General features: G+C 38.3%; 1 protein-coding gene across 3 annotated transcripts; it reads left to right on the forward strand.

Annotated features, from left to right (window-relative positions):
* On the forward strand, positions 1–27891 carry LOC115955305 (protein SPA1-RELATED 3-like). Of its 3 annotated transcripts, XM_031073397.1 has the most exons (8): positions 2–293; positions 616–1681; positions 1850–2007; positions 3030–4002; positions 4072–4218; positions 4350–4661; positions 7145–7204; positions 27357–27891. In XM_031073397.1, exons 2-8 carry the CDS (start codon positions 773–775, stop codon positions 27543–27545), a joined length of 2748 nt encoding a protein of 915 aa, XP_030929257.1. In that variant the 5' UTR covers positions 2–293; positions 616–772; the 3' UTR covers positions 27546–27891. The 3 variants fall into 3 exon arrangements, with proteins under 3 accessions (XP_030929258.1, XP_030929257.1, XP_030929256.1); XM_031073396.1 differs by having other exon boundaries at positions 2–1681; XM_031073398.1 differs by lacking the exons at positions 7145–7204; positions 27357–27891 and having other exon boundaries at positions 1–1681; positions 4072–4264; positions 4350–4511.
* The last annotated feature ends 46 nt before the right edge of the window (positions 27892–27937 follow it).

Below are 27937 nucleotides of genomic sequence, written 5' to 3' on the forward strand. Positions count from 1 at the left end.
TTATAGACCCAATAAAGATACAAAGAATAAGGCCTTGAAATTAAAGGGGAACCGTTTTTTTCTATTTATATTCACAAACGGTCTATGTTTTTTGTGGGGAGATTTTTTTTTGTTTCTTTGTGAAGTAAAAATGTTGGGGAATTTTTTTCTGTTTGTTTTCTTTATGAGGTTGTGCAAACTTTTTTTTTTTTTTGTGTGGTCTTAAAGGATTGCAAATAAAGTTTTGTTGTGTGGTTCTGTTTCTCAGGTTGGCCTAGCAGAAACAGTTGGAGAACTTTCTCATTGTGGTAGTGGTACTGGAACCTCTCTCTCTTTCTCTCTTTATCTCTCTTGATGGGTGTTGGGTTTTTCTCTATTTGCTCAAAAAGATTTCTTTTTGAGTTTTCTTTGATGGGTATTTGCTGGTAGTGGTGCTTGTGTAGTTTGTTGCTTTGAAATGGTGCATATGTGGATGTATGTGTTTTGAATGAGTGGTGTTGTGAATTATTATTTTTTTTTATAGGACTTTTGTTCAATTATTGCTTAGTAATTATGTTGGTGGTAATGGTGCATGTGTTGTTGTCCTTTGCTGAAAATTTTGTATACTGAGTTTGTCTACTTTTTTTGCCCCGCAAGATATTTGTCAATATGTTTGTCAAGCGAAAGTGTTGATCTTGATGAGAAGGTATGTATTTTATATGCTTGGGCTGACAAAAATGAGTTTTTGATTCGAAATGGTAATGGTGGAACTGAGAGAGTGTCATAGTAGTGGGATAAATCCTCCATTTTTTGGATGTGCATGTTCTGGTCTTCATGCAGCTCTTGCTGGATAGTTATGGAGGGTTCATCTGAGTCTGCTTGGCAAGAGTCTGATAGTTCTAGGGGATTAAATAGTTCTAGTGTCTCAGATAGGAATCGTAGGGTTCTTAGTGCCAATAGAATTGGCTTGTCTGGTGATACATCGAATGATTCTGTGTTTAGGAAAGAGAGAGGTAGGGTTGTGTTGGCTCACACTGATCATCATCTTAAAAACCAGGGTGGTTTGTCTGGAGTTTGTGAGGATGAGGTAGCTGTTGACCCTTTTGTCCGAGCCATAGAATGGGGTGATGTTAGTTTGAGGCAGTGGTTGGACAAACCAGAAAGAACAGTTGATGTCTTTGAATGCTTACACATATTTAGGCAAATAGTGGAGATAGTTAATGTAGCACATTTACAAGGGATTGTTGTTCATAATGTCCGACCTTCCTGCTTTGTTATGTCCTCTTTCAATCATGTCTCTTTCATTGAGTCTGCATCTTGTTCGGATTCTGGTTCTGATTCTTTGGAAGAAGGGTCGAATAGCCGAAGTGTGGAGGTTAAGAATTCATCCTCTTCCTTGCCCCATGATGAGCATCAAGAAAGAAGCGGCTTAGGTAGTGAAGATTTTCGATCAGCAATGACACCAACTAATGCTTTGTCAGAGACTACTTGCATGCAGTCAAGCTCAGTCTATGCAGCACGTTTAGCATTAATAGAAGAGACCGAAGAAAATAAAGAAAAAGATCGGAGGGAAGTTGAAGAAGTAGAAGAGAAGAAGCAACCATTTCCAATGAAACAGATATTGCTCATGGAGACCAATTGGTACACTAGTCCTGAGGAGGTTGCAGGTTCTCCAAGTTCCTGTGCTTCAGACATTTATCGTTTGGGGGTTCTTCTCTTTGAGGTTCATAGAAAAGATTCTCAAATTCTCTATTAAATGTTCAAATTAAAATAGGATTCTAAGTTTTTGATTCATTTATTTCATACTGTTATTAAAAAGTAAGAGTTTATAGAACTCTTTTATGTTTCTATATTTTCTGCACACTGAAGAGATAATTATACTTGCAACCAGTTATTCTGCCCATTTAGCTCAAGAGAGGAAAAAAGCAGAACTATGTCAAGTCTTAGACATCGAGTTCTTCCTCCTCAACTGTTGCTGAAGTGGCCAAAAGAAGCTTCATTTTGCTTATGGTTACTACATCCTGATGCTAGTGGTCGGCCAAAAATGGGGTAATTTCTTCACTTCAAGATCCCTTTTACTGTTTTACATTTCCATCTCTTGTTCTTATGTACCCAATACCTTCACTTTTGACTTGAAAGATATATATGATCATATGAAGAATTCTTAAATAGGACAAGATACTGAGGACAAAACAAGAAAAACATTAATGATTTATAGAATATATTTACATAACAAATGAAGGAAACTGATGTATTAATCACTGAAGAAATGTGGCTGGAGTTGGATTTTTATTTTTATTTTTGTCCTTTGATCTGTTGATTTTGTGGAGTTGTATGAGTAAAAATCAATTTATGCTTTTGATTTTGGGGGAATAAGTTATATGTTTGGGATAATTCTAAAATAAATATCACTAGAAGTTATAGGACAGTTTGCTTGACACATTGTTTTAGATGGATCATATTGGATTGCATTTGGATCAATATTTGACCATTTTGAGGAAATAATGATTATAAATTAAATAATTCTCTCTCCTTTATACAATATCAAGTATCCATCGCCTGCCTTGCAGTTGAAGGCAGAATCAAGCAAATTGAAATCTTTGCATGCATAATCTGAAAAAATGTAATTAATTTCACATGCATTCAGTTGCGTTAGTTTCTTGGAGTGACCAATTTTGTGTATATTTAACTCTCTTTCTTTTTTTTTTGATAAGTAAGAAGAGAATATTATTAATAAAAGAATAGCAAGAGAAACACAAAGAGTTCACTGTAGTGAACAAAGGAAGAAAAAGGAACAAAAAGACAGAGGCAGCCCCTAATCTATGGTTTATTATAATCACTTTATTGGTTTCTTTCCTTGAAAAAGTTGATGTAGTTTTCATTTATTTTTCCAGTCACAATTAAGAAATCCCATCATATCTTTCTAAGTATCCTCTTCCATTGAATTATTGTCATGGAATCCTTAATGGTTAAGAAGAATGATGCTGACATATAAAGGCATTTTTTTTTGAGTAATTGAAATTTATGAGATCAAAGTTTCACACTCTTACTTTTTATGCCATGGGTAACAGCGAGTTGTTACAGAGTGAGTTCCTTAATGAACCAAGGGATGATTTGGAAGAACGGGAAGCAGCAATTGAGCTTAGAGAAAGAATAGAGGAGCAGGAGTTGTTATTAGAATTCCTGTTGCTTATACAACAAATAAAACAGGAAGCTGCTGATAAGTTGCAAGATACCATTTCTTTTTTGTGTGCTGATATTGAAGAAGTTATGAAGCAGCAAGCACTTCTTAAGAAGAAGGGTGGCTCATGCCCAGAAATGGGGAAGGATGATCTTTTAATGTCAAGTCTCCCACCAATGAACGTTGTTGATAGTGGTGATTCTACTAGCTTGGGGTCTAGAAAACGATTTAGACCAGGAATGCAGATTCAGAACATCGAGGAATATGATGATAATCTAGATGACGGTCAAAAGTCAGATACACTCAATGAAAATATTGGCAGCCTTCTTTCCAAAAGTTCTCGGTTAATGAAGAACTTTAAGAAGCTGGAGGCTGCTTACTTTTTGACAAGATGCAGGCCTGTCAAGCCGTCAGGGAAACCACCGATTAGACATTCAACAATAAGTAGTGATGGTAAGGGGTCTATTGTCTTAACTGAAAGGAGTTCTGTTAACAATTTGGCACCAAAAGAGCAGTACAGTGAAGGTAGACAAACAGGTTGGATAAATCCATTCCTTGAAGGTTTGTGCAAGTATCTATCTTTCAGTAAGTTAAAAGTCAAAGCAGACTTGAAGCAAGGGGATCTGTTAAATTCTTCCAATCTAGTATGCTCTCTCAGTTTTGATCGTGATGGAGAGTTTTTTGCTACAGCTGGTGTAAACAAGAAAATTAAAGTTTTTGAATGTGACACAATCATAAATGAAGACCGTGATATCCATTATCCTGTAGTTGAAATGGCTAGTAGGTCGAAGCTAAGCAGTATATGTTGGAACAGTTACATCAAAAGCCAGATTGCTTCAAGTAACTTTGAAGGTGTTGTGCAGGTTGGTAAAACCTTACTTTTCTTTCCATTTGTAAGTTTTCTATTGGCTCAGTTGCTTATCATGTTTCAGGTATGGGATGTTACAAGAAGTCAAGCACTAATGGAAATGAGAGAGCATGAGAGGCGTGTATGGTCCATTGACTACTCATCAGCAGATCCAACAATGTTGGCCAGCGGGAGCGATGACTGTTCTGTTAAGCTATGGAGTATCAATCAGGCAATTCTATTTTTGCACTTGGTGGATGTCAGCTTTGAAACTAAACGTACTGCAGTCATATCATTGCATGCTGTGTACATTTACTTCTGGATGTATGATAAGTTTTTTTCTTACATGGGTTGCTAATGCAGGGAGTAAGTATTGGTACCATCAAAACAAAGGCGAATGTCTGCTGTGTTCAGTTTCCTTTGGATTCTAGTCGCTCCCTTGCATTTGGTTCAGCAGATCATAAAATTTATTACTATGATCTCCGTAACTTGAAAACTCCTCTGTACACATTTATTGGACACAATAAAACTGTGAGTTACATCAAATTTGTGGATGCCACGAGTATTGTTTCTGCATCCACGGATAACACTCTGAAGCTTTGGGATTTGTCAATGTGCACATCTCGGGTTAATGATACTCCGGTTCAATCATTCACAGGACACATGAATGTAAAGGTACGCTAACTCTTTGTTATGTTGGGCATCCACATTTATATATATGTTGAAATATTGTTTTCTCCAATGCTATTTTGTAAAGGTTGGTTTCATTTTAAATGGTATACTGATATATCTTGTTCTTTTTATTACAAAATGGTTAGTTGGTCCAAGCAAGTTAGAGAATAATAGAAGAAGAAAAAAAGGACTCAAAACACTTTAGATTAAATAAAAACATGTGTTCTAATCAGTTATGGGTTCTATAACACCAACAATGGTGAAATCAAATTAAAATTTTATTTTTATTGACCAACCTTATCGCTGAAATTCCTGAAATCCTCAAGGTTCCCCACCAACATTGACCACTAAGACTTGTGATTCAAAACTTCCATCTTTTTTATCAAACATATGTGAACAGGAGCGTAAAAAAAAGAGCATGTTCATTACTGAATAGATGTATTATTTGCAAAAAGAAATGATGTGGAAGGCTCAAAGACATTTATTTTAATTAAGTGTTATTTAATTTTTCAAGTCAATTGTTGAGGGAACGGAAAAAGGTAGAGGAAGACCAAAAATAACATTATTTGAAATAATAAAAAAGGACATGTTAATTAAAAAAGTAATGCGGAGTATGACTTCATATAGAATAGTATGGAGGAAAAGAATTCATGCGGCTGACCCTAGCTAATCTGTTAAGGGTCTATAGCCAATCCCAAAATTTTGGGACTAAGGCTTTATTGTTTTTGTTAATTTTTCAAGTAATTTGTATTTTTGGTCTTAGTAGTTAATTAGGTTTGTTAGTATTTTTATTGAAAGTCAAGGGTATTTTTGTAATTCAATAGTTGTTTAGAATTAGGTTTCTACATAAGATAGAATTAGGTTTCCTATATAGTTAGTGTTTAGTTGACTATAGAAGCACAATAATGTTCTCCTAGGAAGTGGGATTATTTTGATGAATAAAATTCTGCTTGAAATTGTCCCAGTGGTTTAGTGTTGACTCCAGCCAACCCTAGGTGTTGATTTGTAGAGGTTTTGTCTCACTTAGCACTAACTTTAAGCAAGCCCATGTTGACTCCTAGGTTCTCTATATATGACAACACAAACCAACCCCTTCAGCCACAAATTGATTACCCAGCCACTGCGTGATTCAACCGAGCCATCAAGCCTTATCTGAAACCCATCAAATGGCTGAGACAACCCTCCTTATGTCGGTGAACCCACCACCCTAGTTCCTGTGTGCTGCCATCAGTTACCACAGCTCCTAACTTCAGTTGTGAGCTTTGCACTCACTGGCTGTTCTGATTTCACAACGTTCTTGTTTCGCTGGCATCTTCCTTGTCTTTATGAGTCACACATCCCCAGAAGTTGGCTGGAGATCAAAGCTGCTCAACTGCTGGAAAAAGCCAATCTTGAACCAGGTGGCGAGTTTTTCAAACATACCTCCTGCTTGCTGCAATCCCTGTTCTTGGTTGTCATTCATCGTGTCATTGCCCACTTGTGCTAGTGAGAGCTGTTCAAGACATGTCTGCAGAGCTTTACCAAATAAACACCCAGACTGGAGTCAGAAAATAAGTCCTTTCAAAGAAAGACCAATAACCCTCAAAGATAAAGCGTCACACATGAGAGCCAATATTATTGAGCCATTGTCATTTTGTGCTAAAATAGAGGTACAAGTGCCAATAAATGTTGCTTCAACATCTGTGCAGCCGCTAAAAAGCCTATACAACAAGGTGAAATATCTGAACCATGTGCAGTAGAATTGATTCTGCAAGTTGATGAGTTAGATATATTGCCTATTGTTGAGAATGAAGATACCGCTATACTTGATTTAGAGAAAGTTCAAGAAGAAAGCAAAACATCAGGGTGCACATGATGACACAATCAGATGATTAGCCAAAACAATATATTCCAACTGTAGCTATTTTCTCTAGAGTATAAATCTCATCCCTTTCAAAAAGTATGGGGAATCTGGAACAAATCCCATCTCCTTTGTGGTAATTATGCTTCCCCTTGCCAATGCTGGCTTTCTCTAGCTTCCTGTGCCTTGCTTTTGACCCACGGTTATAAAAAATCTGTCAAGGCATCAATCTGGGCTCTAGATGGGATGTGAACCCTTGGACCTAGTCATATAGTGTAATGTGGACCTGTTGAGTCTTGCTAATATGGCAAGCCATGATTGGCTAAACATTTATAGAGCTGCATTATCTTTTGGAGAACGTGCACATGTTTGAAGGACCTCGGTCAGCCACTGAAGTCTTATTCTCATATGTCACCTTGGATCCCATAGAAATGGCATTAGGATAGGCACCATGGCAGTTCTAGTAACAGGAACTTCTTATCATGTGATAATAGTTGTTTATTTCTGTGACAATTATCCTGGGTTATCATTTCCATATATGTATGCATGTATTATGCAAGATTGTGATACTATCATGTGTAGAAATATGCCAGGGTTGATATAAGTTTATTGCTGATGTTACTTGATACTTGATTCCTTGTTGCAGAACTTTGTGGGTTTGTCAGTGTCTGATGGTTACATTGCTACTGGTTCAGAGACAAATGAGGTACTTTTTACATATCATCTTGGGATATCTATGTTTTTGTTAGGTTTTTCACATTAATGTTGTGACAAGGGTGAGTCGTTTCCTTATCTTTCTTGTCTGGGAAGTTGTCTCTACTTGTTATGGTCCAATTAAATCACACAAGAAGTTGGCATCACTGCTCAAGTGATTCCTAGAAAACTCAAGTATTGGTCTGTTAGATGCTTGTTAAATGAAAGAAAAAGCATCCATTGTAGATGTTGGAAGCATAACCCAAATGTAAAACATAGGAAAATCAGGGTATCATGTGTTATTAGAGTAAAAGTGTTTAGGGTTTGATAACTTAACCCTAACACATAAAATATTATTTATATATAAAGGAGTACAGTGATATTACTATTTTGCTCCTTGCTTATACCCATAACACTCCCCCTTGAGGTGGAGAGTATATATCATACAATCCTAGCTTGTTACATAATAAACCCGAACGAGTCATTACATAAAGCTTTGGTAATCATATCAGCAATTTGGACTCTTGTAGAATCATATGGAGTAGCAATTACACCATCTTCTACTTTCTGCCGAGTAATATGACTATCTACTTATATATGCTTGGTTCACTCATGGAACATAAGATTGGAGGCAATGTGAATTGCTGCTTGATTATCACAATGCAATGTCATAGGCACCTTCACAATAAATTTTAATTCCTCAAGGAAATGCTTAATCCACATAAGCTCGCATGATGTGCGTGTCATATCTCTATACTCAGCCAAGCAAGAAAACTTAGGAATTAGCTTTTAAGTTGTTAGGATTTAGCACCCAATAAGCATCCCATCTCTCCATACATCATGATGGGCAATTCTTATGGTTTTTGATAATGTTTATTCTTCTTTTATGAAATTCCCAATTCTGTATTTGTGTTAAAATTTGCATAAGAGATTTGTAAGTTAAGGCACTTGAAACCGGAAAAGCCATTTATTTCTGACGTAGGACAAATTAGGAAATTTGTCCACGTGTTAAAGTGAAGGGTTAAAGTTAGGATTTGTGAATCTAGCATTTAGAGTGGTAGAAGAAAGGGTTAGGGCTCAGAATTAGGGTGGCACCAAGCCATTGGAAAAGGTTCCAATTACAATTTAATTCATCATAAACTTGTCTCCATAGAAGTGGAATAACTAGCTTATATATAATACTCAAACTAAACCCAATTCTAATTATGTTGGGTTCTCATCAAATCAGCAATACTAGCGGAGTCACTATATCATCCACATAAACAATCAAAATAATAGTGCTAGCAGAAGAGTGACGAACAAAGATAGAATGTTCAAAAGTAGAATGTTGGAAACCATACCCAAATAAAACGACACTAAATCGATGAAAAAAAGGCACGAGGAGCTTGCTTCACACCATACCACACCTTTCATAATCATTGAACAGGGTGTTCACTAAACATATCCAAGGGGTTGATCCTTGTATACTTCCTCTTGAAGTTCTCCATTAAGGAAAACATTCTTGATATCAAGCTAATACAAAGTCCAAAACTAAGTTGCACGGACACGGATACGGGTACGGGTACGAGGGTACAACAATTCTTGAAAAATAAGGGTAAGACATGTTGGAGGCATAGCAATTAATTAATTAATTAATATTTATATTTAGATATTTAAAAATATTTTTAGACATAATTTATGTTTATTTTAGGATTTAAATTAAGTAAGAACAACAAAGAAGTACAATAACACCCCTAAAATATGAAATAACAAATGCTAAACAACAAATCAAATAGTTCCTGAGTTCCGTTGCTAAACCCATAACAGAAAACGCATAAGCAGATAAAACCAAACACCAAATAATAATAATAATAATAATAATAATAATAATAATAATAATAACAGCAAGCCCATATAAAGGGTCATGTTAACGGATCCTTAGAGAAATTGTTAATAAACTATAATAGGAAAGTTTTGACACTATTTTCATGGAAAATATAAAAAATTGTCAACAATATTTATTGTTTTATCATTCTCCCAATAAAATGTTTTTAAAAATAGCTCATAAACCAATGCCCTTAGGACAATGGTTAACATTTCCCATAAAAGAACATGCATAAGGTAGATAAATGTATAAAACCAAACAAAGAAAATAAATACTATACCCATATAAAAGAACACGCATGAGGTAGACAAGTAAAACCGAAAAAAAAAAAAAAAAAAAAAAAAAAAAAAAAAAAAAAAAAAAAAAAAAAAAAAACTGAGAAAGAAAGCGTTGAAAGACCAAAAGAGAGAGAACCCGAAACTTGAAGGAGAGAGAAACGGCAGAGGAAGAGAGGAAGCTTCTGGGTCGCTGGAGGTGGTTTGGTTGTTGCTGATCTATGGCAAAGCTCTCAGAGCACAGATCAGATCAGAAACACTAAGAGGAGGAGAGAGGCGTTGGTCTTAGAGAACTCAGAAGAACTGAGAGGCACAGGTCAGACTTTTAGGGCTTTTAGTTGATTGTTATGCTCAAAACAAGATCAACAGTGAATGGTTGACCAGATGTCAAAATTCTTCTTCTTTTATTTATTTATTTTTTTTATAGATTCCCCGTGTTTGGGACATACCGGAGTGTCACGACTGTGTTTGGGCCATACCCAATTTGAAAAATTATATAAAAAAAAAAAAACAAAGAAAAGAAAGAAAGGGTACTCCTTGGGTACGGATTTTGAGAGTGTCTTACCAGTACCTATGTCGGACATGGGTACTTGGCCAAAATTTCCGTGTCGGTGCAACTTAGGCCCAAAAGTGACTAACTACAATAGAGAGTGGGATCTTATTTGAATTGAGACGTGCCACAGGAGAGAATGTCTCTAGATAGTCAACACCATATGTCAATGCGTACCTTTTGGCAACCAACAACCCCTAATGGTAATCAACAAAACCATTATGGAGGTACTTGATACTGTAAACCCAACGACAACCTACTGTTTGTTTCCAAGGGGAGAGCAATATGCTCCCAGGTTTGATTCTTGTAAAGAGCACTCATTTCCTTATCCATAATATGTTTATCTCTGGATGAAGACAAGGTCTACTTATAAGATGAGGGAATAGAAATAGATGGCATAGTACAAGCAAATGAATGTAGACAAGGTGAAACATGGTTGTAGGAAAAAAAAACTAGCAATTGGGTGTTGAGTACAAGTATGTTTACCTCACCATAAAGCAATAGGTAAATCTTTTTTTTTTTTTTTTTTGATAAGTAATAAAGATATATATTCAAGAAACTACCTTATGCAGAAAAACATAAGGTAGAGAGAAAAGTACAATGGGAAAGAAAAAGAAAAAAAAAAAAGGAAAGGAAAGGATACTAATTACACAGGAGAGAGCTAAGGAACAAAGGGAGGGAATCACTAGAGGTGAGTCTCCAAGCCCTAGACTAGTCAAACAGAGAGCCATTGAAAGAGGTCAATAACTAGTCATCCGAACTTTCCATGTCTTCAAAAGTCCTCCTATTTCGCTCCCTCCAAAGACACCACATCAAGTATAATGGAGCTAAGTTCCAAATGCTAGACACATGCTTTCCAGGCCAATTCCACCAACCAAATAGAGTATCTGCAACCGATCTTGGCAAGACCCAAAAGATCTAAATACCAAACTCCACAGCCGATAAGCCTTACCACAATGAAGTAACAGATAATCCACCGTCTCCCCATTACAATGGCACATGATACACCAGTCAACAAAAGCCATCCTTCTACCCCTCAAATTGTCACCTGTAAGGATCCTATTCCATACAACAGTCCACACAAAGAAGGAAACACACCGAGGAGCCTTAACCTTCCAAACACCTTTCCAAGGAAAAATAATGGGCAAGGGGCTTCTCAACTTATTGTAAAACGAACGGATATCAAAAACCCCATTCTTTGTCAACTTCCATCGCATACGATCTCCATTCTCAGTGGGAGGTAGATTTGAACCCAAAGTACAAAGAAATTCATCCACACCACCCATTTCCCAATCATTTGGTCTCCGAATAAAATGAACATTCCAGCTTCTCCAATCCTCTATCCCCAACCGTTCAAGAGAAGAGGCCACTAATGCTTCTTTGTTGGATTCAATCCCATACACACTCGGAAAGGTCAATTGAAGTGGAGAATCCCCACACCATTGATCTGTCCAGAGTTTAACTCTTTCTCCCACCCCTACCACAAAGTGAATATTTTTACTAAAATCCTCCCACCCCATACGGATGCTTCTCCACAAGCCACACCCATGAACCCCTCTACCTAGCTTGGAAGTCCATACCCCCCATTCTTCCCCAAACTTGAGAGCTACAACCCTTCTCCAAAGCCTTGTCTCCTCAATCTCTCTGCCAAGACATGGACATTAGGAACCTCCCCAAAGGGAACCATCTCACTTTTCAACGCATTAACCTTTAAACTTGTCACTGCCTCAAAACAAAGAAGAAGCATCCTAACATGTAGAATCTGCTCCTCATTTGCATTGCAAAACAGAATCGTATCATCCGCAAACAAAAGATGCGAGACACATACCCCTCCACCCCCCCATCTACCATCAGCCCTAAAGCCTCGAAGTAAACCAGCCCCTTCAGCTCTTTTCATCATCTTATTGAAGACCTCCATCATAACCAAAAACATGGGAGATAGCGGGTCCCCTTGTCTCAATCCCCTCGAACTCTCGAAAAAATCAGCTGGAGACCCATTAAACAAAACCGAGAATTGGACAGTAGATATGCATGTGCGGATCCACCTACACCACCTCACCCCAAATTCCATTCTCTTCAGCAAATCAAGTAAAGCCTCCCAGTTCACATGATCATAGGCTTTCTCAATATCTAATTCACAAGTAACCCCCGAAATCCTACTCTTCACCCTACTATCAACACACTCATTAGCAATAAGGACTTAATCAAGAATCTGTCTACCACCCACAAAACTGTTCTGAGACTTAGATATCAGCTGATTCAAAACCTCTTTCAGGCAGTTTGCCAACACCTTGGCCAAAACCTTGTAAACACTTCCCACCAAACTAATAGGTCTAAAATCTCGAATATTGGATGCACCATTTTTCTTAGGGACTAAGGCTATGAAAGTAGCATTAAGAGATTTTTCAAATTTACTGTGTAAATAAAACTCTTCAAACACAGCTAAGACATCTCTTTTCACAACTCCCCAACAATGGTGAAAGAAAGCCAAAGAGAAACCATCAGGACCTGGGGCTTTATCTCCTTCCAACTCTTTGACAACTCGAAGAACCTCCTCTTGTTCAAATCTCCGTTCAAGCCAGCCCCTCTCCAACCCCTTTATCTGATCAAACTCCAAACCTTCCACAAAAGGCCTCCACTCCTCCGACTCTTGTACAAGTTTTTATAAAATTGTACAGCTTAGTCTACCATCTCAGGTTCGTCCTCATAGATAACCCCATCACCTCCAACATGCTAATATGATTATACCTTCTCTAAGAATTGGCCACCTTGTGGAAGAATTTGGTATTGTTATCTCCTTCCTTAATGCAAAGTATCCTCGATTTCTGTCTCCACAAGACTTCTTCCAATGAGAGAAGGTTCTGAATTTGAGATCTCAACATAGCCCTCTCACCTAACTCCACTTCAGAAAGGCCTTGCTTCCCTTCCTTAACATCCAATAATTTCAAAGCCTCCAAAAGTTCTTTTTTCTGACGCTCTACATTTCCAAACTCACTTCGGTTCCACTGAATAATATCTTCCTTCAATGCCTTCAGCTTCTTGGCAAGTACAAAACTGGGAGTACCTGAGAAGGAATATCGATTCCACCAAGAGTGAACCCTATCTTTGAACCCATCTATCTTTAGCTACATGTTCTCGAATCTAAAAGGACTTTTCCCCCTTAAAATCCCTCCTGCCTCCACTAATATGGGAAAGTGGTCTAAAATAGGACGAGGTAAAACCCGTTGGATAACATCCGGATAGTGATCCTCCTAGTCATGAGAAACCAGAACCCTGTCTATCCTAGATATCGAGGGCTGATCCGAACTACTCGACCATGTATAACTCTCTCCTTCCAATGGCAAATCTAACAAGCTAAGCACCTCAATGAACTCAGAAAAATTCTCCGTAACCGAGGTAAGTTGTGATCCCCCCAACCGTTCACTTGGGAAACAAACAATATTGAAATCCCTTATGTAACACCATGGAACTTCCCAAAGTTGCTGAATTCCTACCAGCTCATCCCACATTTGTGCCCTCAAGTTATTATCATTCGGGCCATAAACCCCAGAACATGCCCAAATAAAACCATCCCCCAGACCCTGCCACCGAACTGAAACGGAAAATTGACCCACCAGTACCTCCAACTTTTCTAAAGCCCTCCTATCCCACATCATCAAAACCCCACCAGCTGACTGATCCGCATCCAAAGCTACTCAGTCTACGTAGGGGCAACTCCACAAGCTGTAAATCAGCTATCTATCCATGCCCACAAGCTTAGTTTCTTGAAGGCAAACAACATCACAATTCCAATCCCATAATAAATTTCTAACTACCAAACGTTTCTGTGCATCATTCAAACCTCGAACATTCCATGACACCATTCTTAACTTCATTGACACTGTAAACTCCCTACCACAGCCTCAATAATGCAGTCAAAGAAGAGAAAACTATCTCCCTTCATAGTTAACTGAAGAAATCAAATTCCTCAGCTCCCTCTTCCCTTTAACCTTGGAGACAGCTTTACGGTGAGCAGCATTCCTGTGCACCAGATTGGCTACCTCAGTCTCCGTCTCAAGTCTTTGTAGTAGCATAATACACCACTTCTCATGTCAACCCAAAGAAAGCCCCATCATCTTACTGAAACCGGGGAGTCTACGTTTCACCCAATTAGAAACATTCAATTTGTTATCCAACCTCATCACCTCTGTGTTACTATTCAATTCAGCCGACACAACCAATCCCAGAGGATTAATAGTCATCAAGGGGGAAGAGCATTCCACATCACCCAGGCCCTCATTGACCTCAGTCAATGCTAGCACCGGTTGGTTAGTCTGATGGGGTGAGTCTATCCCCTGAAAAACACAGTCACCCTCAACCCGACCACCTTCTACACCACCCGGAACAACCAATTCCTCTATCCCAACTCTCGATGGACTTAGAACTAGATTGGATAACACAAGACCTTTCAAAGCCCTATCACCCTCAGTTTCTTCCTTACCCAGTGTGATCTGAGGCTCATTGGCTTGTACTGGTGTGTATGGCCCCAATGAAGATGGTCAGCGGGCTGGTTTGTGGGAGGAGTTGTCTCAAGTGCATGCCAGATGGCCCATGGCATGGTGCGTAGTAGGAGATTTCAATTGCATTAGGTACCCAAGTGAAAGGCTTGGCTGTGAGTTGTTTAGTCCGGCTATGTTTGCTTTTTCGGACTTTATAGACAGCAATTCTTTAGTTGATTTACCGTTAGAGGGTGCTTCCTACACTTGGTTTAGAGACTCTGGTCTTCCCTCTATGTCTAGAATTGACAGGGCTTTGGTTTCTCTTGATTGGGAGGAACATTTTGAGAATGTTTCCCAAAGGGTGCTTCCTCGTGTTATTTCAGACCATTGCCCGCTTTTGTTGGAAGCTGGTGTTGTTCGTCGTGGTCGGAGTGCCTTTAAATTTGAAAATATGTGGTTGAAAGCTGAGGGTTTTGTTGATAGAGTTCAACATTGGTGGAATGGGTACAGTTTTGTGGGTTTACCAGGTTTTATTTTGGCTAAAAAACTGAGGGCTTTGAAAGCTGACTTAAAAAAATGGAATAGGGAGGAGTTTGGTGACTTGGCTCTTAGGAAAAAAATTTTGTTGACTGAATTGTTGGGGTTAGATGCGAGAGAGGAGATGCTGGGGCTTTCAGGTGAGGATCAACTCCGTCGTATTCATCTCAAAGGAGAAATTGAACAGTTAGCTTCCCTTGAGGAAATTTCTTGGAGGCAAAAATCTCGAGCTTTGTATGTGAAGGAGGGAGATAATAATACTCGTTTCTTCCATAGATTAGCAAACTCTCATAGAAATGCTAATCACATCAAGAAGATCGAGATGGATGGTGTTCTTTATGAGGATGAGGCGGAGGTGCGCTCTCAGGTAGTTCTCTTCTACCAAGGGCTGTATAAGGAAACTGATTTGGGGCGCCCTTCTATGGATGGTTTAGATTTTGCTTGTATTGAGGAGGAGGAGAGGTTGTCCTTAGAGAAGGAGTTCACAAAGGAGGAAGTTCTCCAGGTCTTAAGGGAGATGGAGGGTGATAAAGCCCCTGGTCCAGATGGTTTCACCATGGCTTTCTTTCATCATTGTTGGGGTGTTGTGGAAAAGGAGGTCATGGAGTTTTTTGATTTTTTCCATCGGCACTCTATGTTTGAGCGGTCCTTGAATGCTTCTTTTCTTACCTTAATCCCTAAGAAGAGTAATGCTATTAACATTAAGGACTTTCGCCCTATCAGTTTGGTGGGCAGTGTGTACAAGTTGTTGTCCAAGGTGTTGGCGAACAGGCTGAGGGCGGTTTTGGATAAGCTCATCTCCGAGACTCAGAATTCTTTTGTCGGTGGAAGGCAGATTCTAGATTCAGTGCTCATTGCAAACGAGTGTCTGGATAGTAGGCTCAAGAGCCGGTTACCAGGGGTGGTTTGCAAGCTTGATATTGAAAAAGCTTATGACCATGTTAACTGGGAGGCTTTGTTTTATCTGTTGGACCGGATGGGTTTTGGTTTGAAATGGATAGGGTGGATTAAGGCTTGTGTTACATCTGTCCGTTTTTCTGTCCTAGTTAATGGATCCCCTGAAGGTTTCTTTGGAAGTTCTCGTGGGTTAAGACAAGGTGACCCTCTATCCCCTCTTTTGTTTCTCTTGATAATGGAGGTTTTGAGCAGAATTTTGAAGAAGACTGAGGATTATAACCTTATTCGGGGTTTTCTTGTGGGTTCAGTGAATTCTGTTGGTGTGCGGATTTCTCATTTGTTGTTTGCGGACGACACAATCTTATTTTGTGATGCCTCTAGGGATCAGTTGTTGTCCATAAGGTTGGCGATGTCTTGTTTTCAAGCATTTACAGGTTTGAAGGTTAATGTTGGGAAAAGTGAGATTGTCCCTGTTGGGGAGGTGAATAATATAGCTGAATTGGCTAGTATTCTTCAATGTAGAGTGGGGAGTTTGCCTATGAAATATTTGGGAATGCCGTTGGGAACTTCGTTTAAGACTGCTTCGATTTGGAATCCTATTTTGGAGAAGATGGAAAAGAATCTTTCAGGGTGGAAGTGTCTCTATTTGTCTAAAGGTGGTAGGCTCACATTACTTAAGAGTACTCTTTCAAGTCTTCCAACGTATTTTCTATCTCTTTTCACGATTCCTAAAGCTGTGGCTGCTAGAATGGAACGTATTCAGAGGAATTTCCTTTGGGGGTCTTCTGAGGGGAGCTTCAAATATCCTTTGGTGGCTTGGGATAGAGTGTGTTTACCTATTAAATTGGGTGGTTTGGGGATAAGAAGTGTGGCATCTTTTAATCAAGCTTTATTAGGTAAATGGTTGTGGCGGTTTGGGCATGAAGTTACCCATCTTTGGCGGAGAGTAATCTCCACAAAATATGGTGAGGGTCACGGGGGGTGGTGTACAAAAGTGTGCAGGAGGACTCATGGTTGTGGTCTTTGGAGAAGCATCCATGAAGGGTGGGAGAGTTTTTCTAAGCATTTGTCTTTTATAGTGGGTGAAGGCACTCGTATCCGCTTCTGGCATGATAGGTGGATTGGAGACTATACCCTAAAAAACCTCTATCCTGAGCTATATGTCTGTTCAGTAGCCAAGGATGCATGCATCTCTGAGGTTTTGTGGACTCCGGAAGGAGGTACTTCCAGAGTGTGGGACTTAAGGTTTTTTAGAGCTTTTGAAGATTGGGAGCTAGCTGCATCTTATTCTCTTCTTCACCTTATCCATCCTCGTACTCCTCGGGGGGATAGGAGGGATACGCTTCGATGGCAGCTCAAAAGGGATGGTAAGTTTGATACCAGATCGTATTACCAAGCTATTCAGGGTAATCATAACTTCTTTTTTCCTTGGAAGGGTGTGTGGAAACCAAAGATTCCTAAGCGAGTGGCCTTCTTCTTGTGGACAGCTACGCACAATCGGATTCTCACTTTGGATAATCTCATGCTTAGGGATCGCATTTTGGTAAATCGGTGTTGTATGTGTTGTGGTGATGGGGAGTCGGTAGACCATCTTTTGCTTCATTGTCCTGTTACACATTCTTTATGGTCCTTCATGCTTCAAGCTTTTGGTGTGCATTGGGTTATGCCAAGAACGACGGTGGGTTTGTTATCTTGTTGGTATCAATGGCTTGGGAAGCACAACTCGAATATTTGGAATTTGATTCCAGGGTGCTTAATGTGGATTGTTTGGTTGGAACGTAACCGTCGCTCCTTTGAGAACATGGAGAAGACGTTGGATGAGTTAAAGATTTTATGCAAGCGTAGTCTTTTTGAGTGGGCTCGTTGTTGGGGCTTTACTGATTCTTCGTCTCTGTCAGAGTTTATGTTTTCCCTTAGTTTGTCTTTCTGATATCCTTAGCTTTGGTTTTTGTTGTTTGTTTTTTCTGTTTCTTGTTGTTCATCATCTTGAACTTCTTGTTCTTGTATTCTTCCTCATTTATATCATTTCTCTGATTACTTATCAAAAAAAAAGAAAAAAGACACTCTACCTCCGCCGGTGTCTCCGTAAGGCTACCCATAAGCTTGGTTGAAAGAGCAGGCAATGTATCTGTCCTTGTGGTGTGGAGTAGAGCTAGATTGGCCCGATCTAGTGTCGCCGATGAGTCCCCGGCGTGAGGCCCATCAAAAAAAGGACCACGGTTCACCACCGCTTCCTTCGTCGGACGAATGTTCACCACGGATTGACCCACTGGGCTCGTCGCCAACTTCGAGACATGTTGTCTCGTTGTGCCAGCCATAACCGGTGTCGTCGGTGACTCCTCAACGAGAAAACCATCAGCGCCGGTGACGTCCTGAGCATCCGAGGCTGCGTGAGGTGCTTTGGACATCACTGATGCATGGGCTTCCTGATTTAAGAGTCTCTGGTCACCCACAGATGGGCTTACAAAATCTTCCATCCTAGATGGGCCGATGGGCTCTGGAAAAGGAATCAATGGAAGGCCCACTTGAGAACCAACTTGTTCTAAGCCCACCACAGGTTTGTGAACCTGTGAAACACTAGAAAAAGCCACCACGTGATCCCTCTGATCCCTTGAAACCCAAATAGAACTCCTCAGACCACCTTTATTCCATGCCACACTCCTTTTTCCTTCCCCATTCACTTCTATAGTCAAGCTTTTTCCAATCCAGTCTGACTTCCTCAGTTCACGTTTTTTTCCATATACATGTTCAGTCCAATTTGATTTGAAATTCAACGGAGATCTTTTATTTCCTACCGGATATATCTTTCCAAAATTAAAGTCCTTTGTATTGTGCCAAGAACCCACTTCTGTACCTCCTAGAGTCGCCGGACCTGGTAAGCTCACCGCCGTTTCGCTCAGCAGGTTTTTCTTCTCCCCCTTATTATCCCCTAACAGCCATTTCCCTTTATCATGGGCGCTTAACCGGTAAGGCTGATTTCTGCCCCTTTCCTGCACCTGATGCCCACGCACTGTGTCGGCAAAAGATTTAAAAGGTTGAACCCCTGAGCTATCCTTATGAAGTTGAGCCACAAGTTTCAATTGCCCAATCCCACCATTCACATAGTTTTCAGGTTCCAATATCTTCCTTAACTCTAACCCAAAAACCCTCCATCCATTCTTTGCCCTGCCTATTGTAATAATAATGGACCTCCTAGACCCGCCAACTTTCAATTCAGTCGGCGGTAGGAACAAGCCAAAAGAATTGGAGCTCTGTTGGAGGGTGTAGGCTAAATCACCTTCCCTGAACGTAAAAAAATACTTTGGACTGACCCCAACGGCAATCTGTTCTATACTCTTCATCACCATTGTGCCACAATCTTGCCCATGAAGACCGACTTCATGAAGTATCTACTTCGCTCAAAAATCCTTAAAGAAAAATACCGTCCCCCTTCCACTACCACCAGCTGAAAAAGTTTGGATTCAATAAAAAAGCTACGAATACCACCCATAATAACTGACAAATCACTAAAACCACAATCCTATTACTACTCTCATGTGAGCTGCTTATCAATAGGTAAATCATCATACTCTAGAAGAAAAGTGGATGGAGCCTCCTCAAACAAAAGATGTAGCATAGGGGCTATAAGACAATGCGCCTATCTTGAGATTGCCAATAAACCTCTTAGGGAAGGTTGGGTTAGGAAGCCAAAGGTTTTGCAAGAGGAGAAGAAGATAAAGGTATTGGAAGTGTAGAAGACATATGACTGGAGATGAGATTAGAAGACAAACACTGATAAGGTGAATGAGGTGGAGTTGAAAAAGGTGACATTAGCACTCACAAAATTTCGATGAAACTCAAAACTATTACAATGATAACCCTTCTGAGTATGAGTCTCTAATGAAAATACACTTACAAGCTCGAGGAGGTAGATTATCTTGATCAAGATAGCAAGTAGTAAAAAATCATCACCCTAAAAATGATTTTGGTAATTGCATATGGAATAACAAGGCACGAGTAACATCTAGTAAATGATGATGTTTCGCCTAGCCACACCATTTGTTGAAAGGTGTGAGAAAAAATAGTTTGGTGAATAATACCATTGTGGGGCCAGAGAATTTGTGGTCCCGGCCCACTTTCCCTTAGGGCCCAAGGCCCGCGCCGAGGAGAGTAGTTGCTGAGGACAAGTAGTGAAAGACCAAATAGCCTAGGGATGCAGCCGAGGATGATCCTGTCCTCGGCATCCAAAGGCCTAAAAGGGAAGAACGACACGTCATCAAAGGCAACCTCCAAAGCGCTCCCAGAAGAAAAGGCGAGTAGAATGGGACTCGCACGGGGGTACAATGTGGGAGTAGTTCAAGGAGAAGACGTCACTTTCGCATTGAATGCGCCAATAAACGTCCTAGCCACATTGATGGGAAAAGACCCTTGAATAGTGTGGCTTCGGTTATTGCAACTAACAGAAAGTGGGGGGAGTCGGCTGATGGGACAGGCACTCGAGTAGTTACCTGCCTGATCGACAGATGGACGGTCAGGATCAACTGAGAAGGGCTATATAATGTAAGAATTCATGCGCCAAAAAAGGAGGCTGAAACAATGGTACCCAAAAAGTGAAAGGGATAATAAGAACATGAAGCTCAATGGACAAGATCCATGGACAAATTTAGCTCACCTCTGTGCGTCCACCATAACCAACCACTGTCCGGTGACTAAGGTCTAGCCTTTCAGCCCACTCTCTACAAATTTTATTGTTTGGGCCCTTAACGTACGAACCCAAGACCAGTTTGGGATCGTTACAAATTGAGTCCTTATAACTATGATCAGCACAAAAGGAATGCATAACAGACTGCATATACTTTGATGCATTATCAAATTAAAGAATCTTAATGTGTATAGTAAATGGAATATATATTTCATAATAGAATGTGGAAAAAATACGAGGAAATTCAGATGTATCTTTCATAAAAGAACAACCACATCATTAGAGAATAAACATCCACAAAGATAAGAAAAATAAAGAAAACTATTCAAAGCAGAAATGCGGGAATAAGGGTGTCCATGGGTCGGGCCGGGTCAGGTTTGTGCCCAACCCGGACTTGACCCGACCTTCTCGGGTGGGAAAAATTTCGACCCGCAACCGATCCGTGGGAAGTTTCAGATCAAGCGGGTTGGGTCGTATCGGGTTTCGTGTAATAATCGGTCGGTTTCGGGTTTTGTGATTTCGCCGAATTTTAGCCGAAATCTGGCCGGATCTCGTTAGATCTGGCCAGATCTAACGAGATTTGGCCGAAATTCCATCGTATCTATGGAAATTTGGCCGGGTTAAAGTTGAGCTTACCGGAGTTTGGCCGAGTTTGAGTAGAACTGGGCTAGATTCACTGGATTTAAGCATATCTGAGTAAGGATTTGAGCGGATCTGAGTAACGGAAGGCCAAACATGGTCGGATCGGAGCAGAGAAGCCCAAACGTCGCTGGATTTTGGCCTTCTTTTAGAGGTTTTGTCAGGCGGGTCGGGTAGATCGGGTTTTCGAGGACAAAACCCGCCACTCGACCCGCCAGGGTTGGGTTCTGATGATTGGGACCCATCACCAACCCGTCGGAGGTGTCGGTCCGGCCGTGATGGGTCGGTTCCGATCGGGCTGATGATTATGACTACTACTCGAAAATGAATTACGATGATGCTTCCTTAACTGACAAGCTTCACATTCTGGACTGGGCACATAATAATGCAGGAATGTTAGATTGAGCTTGGCCAAGGAGGAGTGACCCAAACAAAAATGCCATTGAAGAGGAGACATGGTAGCACAAGTTAAAAAATGGGGGTGGCTGAATCATCAAGATTCATATAATAGAGTCTGCCTTTCTCATGTCCTAGACCAATCATCTTATTAATCTAAAGGTCCTGAAAAGCACACAAAGTGGTATCAAAGGTGATAGAACATGTAAGGCTTCAATCAATTGACTAACATAAAACAAATTAAAGGGAGAACAAGAGACAAAAAGACTAGATGGCTAGGAAGCATGGGTGCGGGTGTGGTGCGATGTGGCAACTCAGCAATTTTTGAAAAAGTAGGGTGCGGGTGCGGCAGTATACGTTTATTTATAAATTATTAAAAATATTTTTATTTTTATTTTCTATATATTGCTAAGCATATTTTTTCATATAATGGTAAACATATACCAATTTGAGGCCAAGGTTTGAGATTTTATGAAGAGTTGGGAGAGTGAGCTTGGGTCAGTGAGGCAAAGGAGAGATGGAGGGAGTCTGAGGGAGAGCCATGGGTTAGAGAGAGAGAGAGAGGAGATGGGAACGAGAAAGTCAAAGAGAGTTTGAGATGAGTTTAGGGTTTTTTCTTTAAATTAGGATGTCAAAATGGTGTGTTTTGAAAAAATTTTTTACTTTTTTTTAAAAACACTTATCTCAGCCCCATATTGGACCAATTTGAGACCTGTTTTGGACCGAATCCAAAAAAAAAAAAAAAAATCGGTCATAGACATGCATGCAACTACGTCCATGGCAGCACGGCGCGTCCGTGCGTACTGGACTCGGGTGCACCGACCCAATCGGTGCACCTGTGCTTTCCAGCTAGATGGTAGAGATAGTGACTTAGTGGGGATGAAGAACAAAACCTTTCTCAAGGACAGGCCGAGAAGAACCATTAGTAAAAAAAAAAAAAATGATGTTTAATAGCAAGTACATCAAAGAGAAAAACCATTAGTTAAAAAAATATGATGTTTAATAGCAAGTACATCAAAGAAGAGAGATAGTATACTAGATATATGTTAGCATCGGAATCAATGAAATAGGATGGGGAGGAATGAGCCACAAATGCAACATTACTTTGGATCAACTAATGTGGCAACATAAGAAGAGGGAAGTGCTGACTAAGCTAAGTAGTGAGTGCATTATAAGAACCGAAACTTGAAGTGATGTGCCTAGATGGAGTAGAAGTAGGTTGTGGCTTTGTAGCACCATTAATGACCCGATTCACGTAATCTGGCTTGCCATATTTCACCTAATGATAAGGCTCAATATGATTGGTATTGCCTGAATAATCACACTTCTTGTCACCATGTCCACCAATACGATGACCACCAAGAAAATCAAGGCCTCCACAACCCCCATAAAAACCACCAGAAGAATTACGATGACCACCACTACTGGAGACTAAAGCAAAAGACTCCAAGGAAGTGATAGTGAAGTTTTGTCCCCAGGATGAGCACAATAGTTGAGGTAGACATTAGTAGGGGTAGGTAAGGTCTCACTAGCAAGGATTTCATCTTTGAATGCACGTAAGTCAGAGTCTTAATCAGATGGCAAAGAAGCAATCACGAAGTTTTCCCAACGATGCTTTTGTTGTTCCAAATCAATAATAAAAGAATGATACTGCAATAACGGATCCCATTAATTATTTTAGGGTATTATAGTACTTGGACAACCATTTTCCAAATTGCTTAGTAGTGAAAATTTTCTCATTAACACAAGAAACATTGCTTTGATGCAAAAAGGATCTTGCTATAAAGTCCCAAATCTTCTTATACAAGTCACAAAATTCAACTGTAGTAGCAATGTGAGGTTCCATAATATGCCACAACATCCCATAAGAACTGAATCCCCCACTCATCCAGTCCTCATAAGCTGAATCTTTCTTATAGGGGGGTTATCCACCAAATATTTCAACATTCGTTTCTCCTGTCGGAAGATTTTCACTGCATGTGCCCAAGCTAAGATAATTTGTACCATTCAATTTGTTCGAAGTAATAGATTTAGGCATATCATCATCCTTGAAAAATGATGTTTTTCCCTTAGAACATATTTAAAATTTTCCTTTTAGTCATATTAAGCAAAAGATTCAAGATAGCAACCAACCGCTCCAAAAACTCAATTCCCCAAACAAGTTAAACTTCAACAACCCAATTAAAACAGCAAAAAAATCTCCAAAATTACAGATAGCAAAAGTCACTCTAAATGGCTCCAGAAATTTTCACAAAATCACAATAATTATCATGAGAGAAGAGGTAGGGTTTGTTTGAGATCCGTTTATTTTGCTGAAATTGAAAATTTTTTGTTGAAAGTACTGTAGATAAAAGTAAAGTTAGCTGAAATATTACAGTGGGACCCATGAATAGTACCAAAAAGTGAAGTGAGGCCTATAAATAGTAATAAAAATAATCTGAATAGTAAAATAAGCTGGATTTTTAATTTTTGCCAAACATGTAGTCTTCGGATGGAGGTCCGTACCCACACCATTTGTTATCTCAAAACTACTTCTAGATGTTTTTAGTGGTTATTAGGGTTGGATTGGGATGCTCTGATACCAGGTTGAATTATGAAATATGAAGAATTAGGATTAAGAGAGAATAGAGAGGAAGAGGGTAATGGAGAGAGACAGAGAAAAGAAAGGTTTAGAGCGATATTGCACAATTACAAGAATAGCCTCATGCTAATATAAAATAACAAGAAGTGAATAGAAAAATAACAATAGGAACTCTATAAAACACCTAGTGGGATCAAAACATAGGAATCAATACCAGGGTTGACTAAAATCAGCACCAAACCATTGGAAACAATTCCCATTGAATTAATTCATTATAAACTTGTCTTCATAGCAATACAATAGCACACTTATATTGACTATTAAAACTAAACCCAAATTCTATTTGACCTAAGAAACCCAATTATTGACTCTATGAAATTAAATAGAATACTTATAAGATAATTAACTAACAAGAACTTAAATAAAATCCAATGGACCAATAATAGAAACACATTTGGCTTCCAAAATTATAATAAAATTTTCTTTGCACTTCCTGCATCACAATTTGATAGACAACACGTAGGTTTTTACTTTTTAGGTTTTGAGAGGTAATAGGAAGCGCTTGACATGGGATTGTAAGAAAAAAATAAAAAGAGATATTTATTGTGTTCATTGTTGTATAAATAGTAGTTGTGAACAATATCACAAGAAAGAGAAGAAGAAAAGAAAGAAGAGTTGAGAGAAAAAGAACAATAAGAGGCCAAAGTGCCCAAACATTGAAAACACTCAATATTTTTACTAATCAACTCTATATATTCCTCAAGTGCATTGACTACAAATATATATATGGATTGATACTTGTACTAAACTCCTAGTTTTTGATTTGTAAACTAAAAACCTAATAAGAAAATGAACTAACAACTAATAAAAGACCCTTACGATCTCCTAGAAAATCCTATAGTCAAGTAAATTAATATAATTTCTTAAATTCATGAAATATTTTTAAAATTACAGTTTTATCCCTTAATTAGAAAATGACCATAATTTGTTAAGTAACAATCCAAATCAAGAATTGTAATAACCCTAGGACACATATAAATAGACCTTTAAAATCACACGACTTTACTTAAATTGGACTTCACAATAAATCTTGAATAGATAAGTTTGTGAAGTAATAACAAATTATCTTCAATAGTTGTATTAAGTTTGAAACAATAGGGGAAGAGTGAGGCATTTTATTTAAGAAACAATAAGTCTAGGAACACAACTTTTGCCACAACTCAATGAAGTGGTTGATTGTGAGTGCTGAACAATCACTTTTACATGGACTTGTCTCCCTCTCTTTTTTTTTTTTTTTTTCATCACCTACAATTGACTACTTGTCAATTTGTGAAAAAGGTTGTCCCTACCGATTATATGTTGGATTTTCTCACCTTTCCACTTTGCAGCTCCTAATCTATATACCCCTAAGCATCAATCATGATCACGTATACTAACTACTAACTAGGTCGGTATATGCTACCTTGTTTGCTTCTGTTGCATTGGTATTGGGTTCTTACTCTATTGAAGATTAAAGTTGTTCCAAACTGTGACATCTAAATCAATACTCTCAGTATCTCTGTCAAGATTTCCACTTCTCTGTTCCCAATTACTACCAAACTATCATTTTTCTGGATGCTGATACCCAATTACTACCAAACTATCATTTTTCTGGATGCTGATACGGGTTTTATTCCCCCTCCACCGGCCACATCAAAATCAAAATGATAAAAAACTTGTATGAAATTTGGCTGTCATTTTTTAAAAAAGATTTTTTTCAATAGGGCTAGTTTAAAAAAACACTCTTTTCTTTGCTAAGAAAAAAAGGAGAGTAACCAATTTTCTTTTTCATATCTATATCTATATCTATATGACTATATATATATATATATATATATATAAAAGTTAAAGCATAGCATTTATTATTGTTACGTTTTTGTTGAGCTCACATCATCCACCTATTTCCAACTCACTGTCTCTTATTTAATTCTTTTTTGCTTATTAATTCCCAACTTATTGTACACTTCTTCTAACTTTTCCCCTTTCTTTTACCGTTCTATCTTTTCACTACTATCTATCTTAATATCGCTCTTCTTCTACCCCTTTATCTTACATTATTTTTGGCTCTTCTTATTCCCATTCATTTACTATAAATTTTCAATTTTCTCTCCCATTCTATGTATAGTTTTCTTGCACAATTCTCTCTCTCTCTCTCTCTCTCTCAATTTTTTTCATTTTTTGGTGGATTTTTTTATCTTACATCTCTACTTTAGGATGATTAATTTTTGTGTTCTTTAGAACACTACTTTGGGTAGATACAATTTAGTTTTGTGTTTTTAAGCTATTTTTTTTTTCTTTGATTTCATAGATGTTATTCTATTGCATTATAAAGATAGTATATAAGAATATAATGTTATATATTACATAGCATGACTTAGATAATTTAATGTTTATTACTATATCTTTTATTTTTACTATTTCTCGTGTCATCTTATTTTTCTATAAATTTGTTATTCTCTTTCACATTCTCTTGTGAAAAAATGATTATTCTCTCTCTCTCTTGATTTTTTATTTTTTCTTTCAACTCCACTTTATAGGTTGATGAATCATTGTGTTTTTTATAGCTGTATTTTAGGTTAATATATTTTGATGTTGTATTTTTTAGTTCTCCATCACAATTAATCTCTCTTCCTCTTATAGTTTTGGTTTGATTTTTGTTTTGAGTTAATACTTCGTTATTTTGAAAGTGAAAATTTGAAGTTATATCAAAACACAATCTTTACTATTAATTATGTGCCTATCAATTATTTGAGTAATATTAAAAGTAATTTTGTTATGAGTTTAAATTATCATGATAATCTCTATTAAGAAAATAAGGAATTTGAATAATTTATTTGAAACTTAAAAAGTTTAGTTGTACAGAAAAAAAAAATGTATATATATATATATATATAGCACAATATAATATAATTTTAAAGAATATGGACCACCTCATAAAGGAGTAATATTAATCAAACACACCCAAAATAATAAAATGATATATTGATAGAAATAGAAAGATGAAAAATAATTTTAGAAATTATTTAATTTTTAGGCCAGCAGAACAAATTATCTTCAAATTTTAGAGAACAATTATACATTATATTACAATTAGAAAATAATTATATATTCTCACGTATCGTGTGAGTCTGCGACTAGTTACAATAATAAAGACGTACTTGTCCATGCGGTTTACTCTTGAATTTTGCTAATTTACAGCTAGTTATGTTCATATTCTTTATGGCTCAGGTGTTCATCTACCACAAAGCTTTCCCCATGCCAGCATTGTCATTCAAGTATCACAACACAGACCCACTTTCTGGCCATGAAATGGATGATGCTGCACAGTTCATCTCTTCTGTTTGTTGGCGTGGCCAGTCCTCAACCTTAGTTGCTGCAAATTCCACAGGAAATATCAAAATTTTGGAGATGGTTTAATTTGGCTATTTTCCAAATCGTTCAATATTCTAGTAAAGTGGATAAAAGTTGTGGGGCAGAAAGATGATGTGAAAGATTTTTGAGCCAGAGAAGCTTGTGTAGCTAAGACTGGCCTTTAAATGTTATAGGAGCTCGATGATTGCGAGCAATATTAAAAATTTTTGGCATTAGATTGTAGCGGATGCAGTTTACGTGAAGAGTGAGAATGGTCTTGGTCTTGTTCAGATGGCTGTAGATAAAAAATTCAAAGAAAAGGGAAGGGATAAAAATCAGAATTCTTGTATATTTTTGTAATGCTTACAGTTCATAATGATATGATATAAATTTACATTACCGATCTTCAAAATGCATCATTTTTAATTTTCTGCTTGATGGGGCTGCCCTTTGCAGTT

The sequence above is a fragment of the Quercus lobata genome, chromosome 8 (genome assembly GCF_001633185.2).
Source record: "Quercus lobata isolate SW786 chromosome 8, ValleyOak3.0 Primary Assembly, whole genome shotgun sequence".
NCBI lineage: Eukaryota > Viridiplantae > Streptophyta > Magnoliopsida > Fagales > Fagaceae > Quercus > Quercus lobata.

Coding starts and splice junctions, on each gene's coding strand:
- LOC115955305 (XM_031073396.1), top strand. CDS start 773: ATGTGCATGTTCTGGTCTTCATGCAGCTCTTGCTGGATAGTTATGGAG. Junction 4,219..4,349: donor AGCTATGGAGTATCAATCAG/GCAATTCTATTT, acceptor TTGCTAATGCAG/GGAGTAAGTATTGGTACCAT. Junction 7,205..27,356: donor CTGGTTCAGAGACAAATGAG/GTACTTTTTACA, acceptor TTTATGGCTCAG/GTGTTCATCTACCACAAAGC.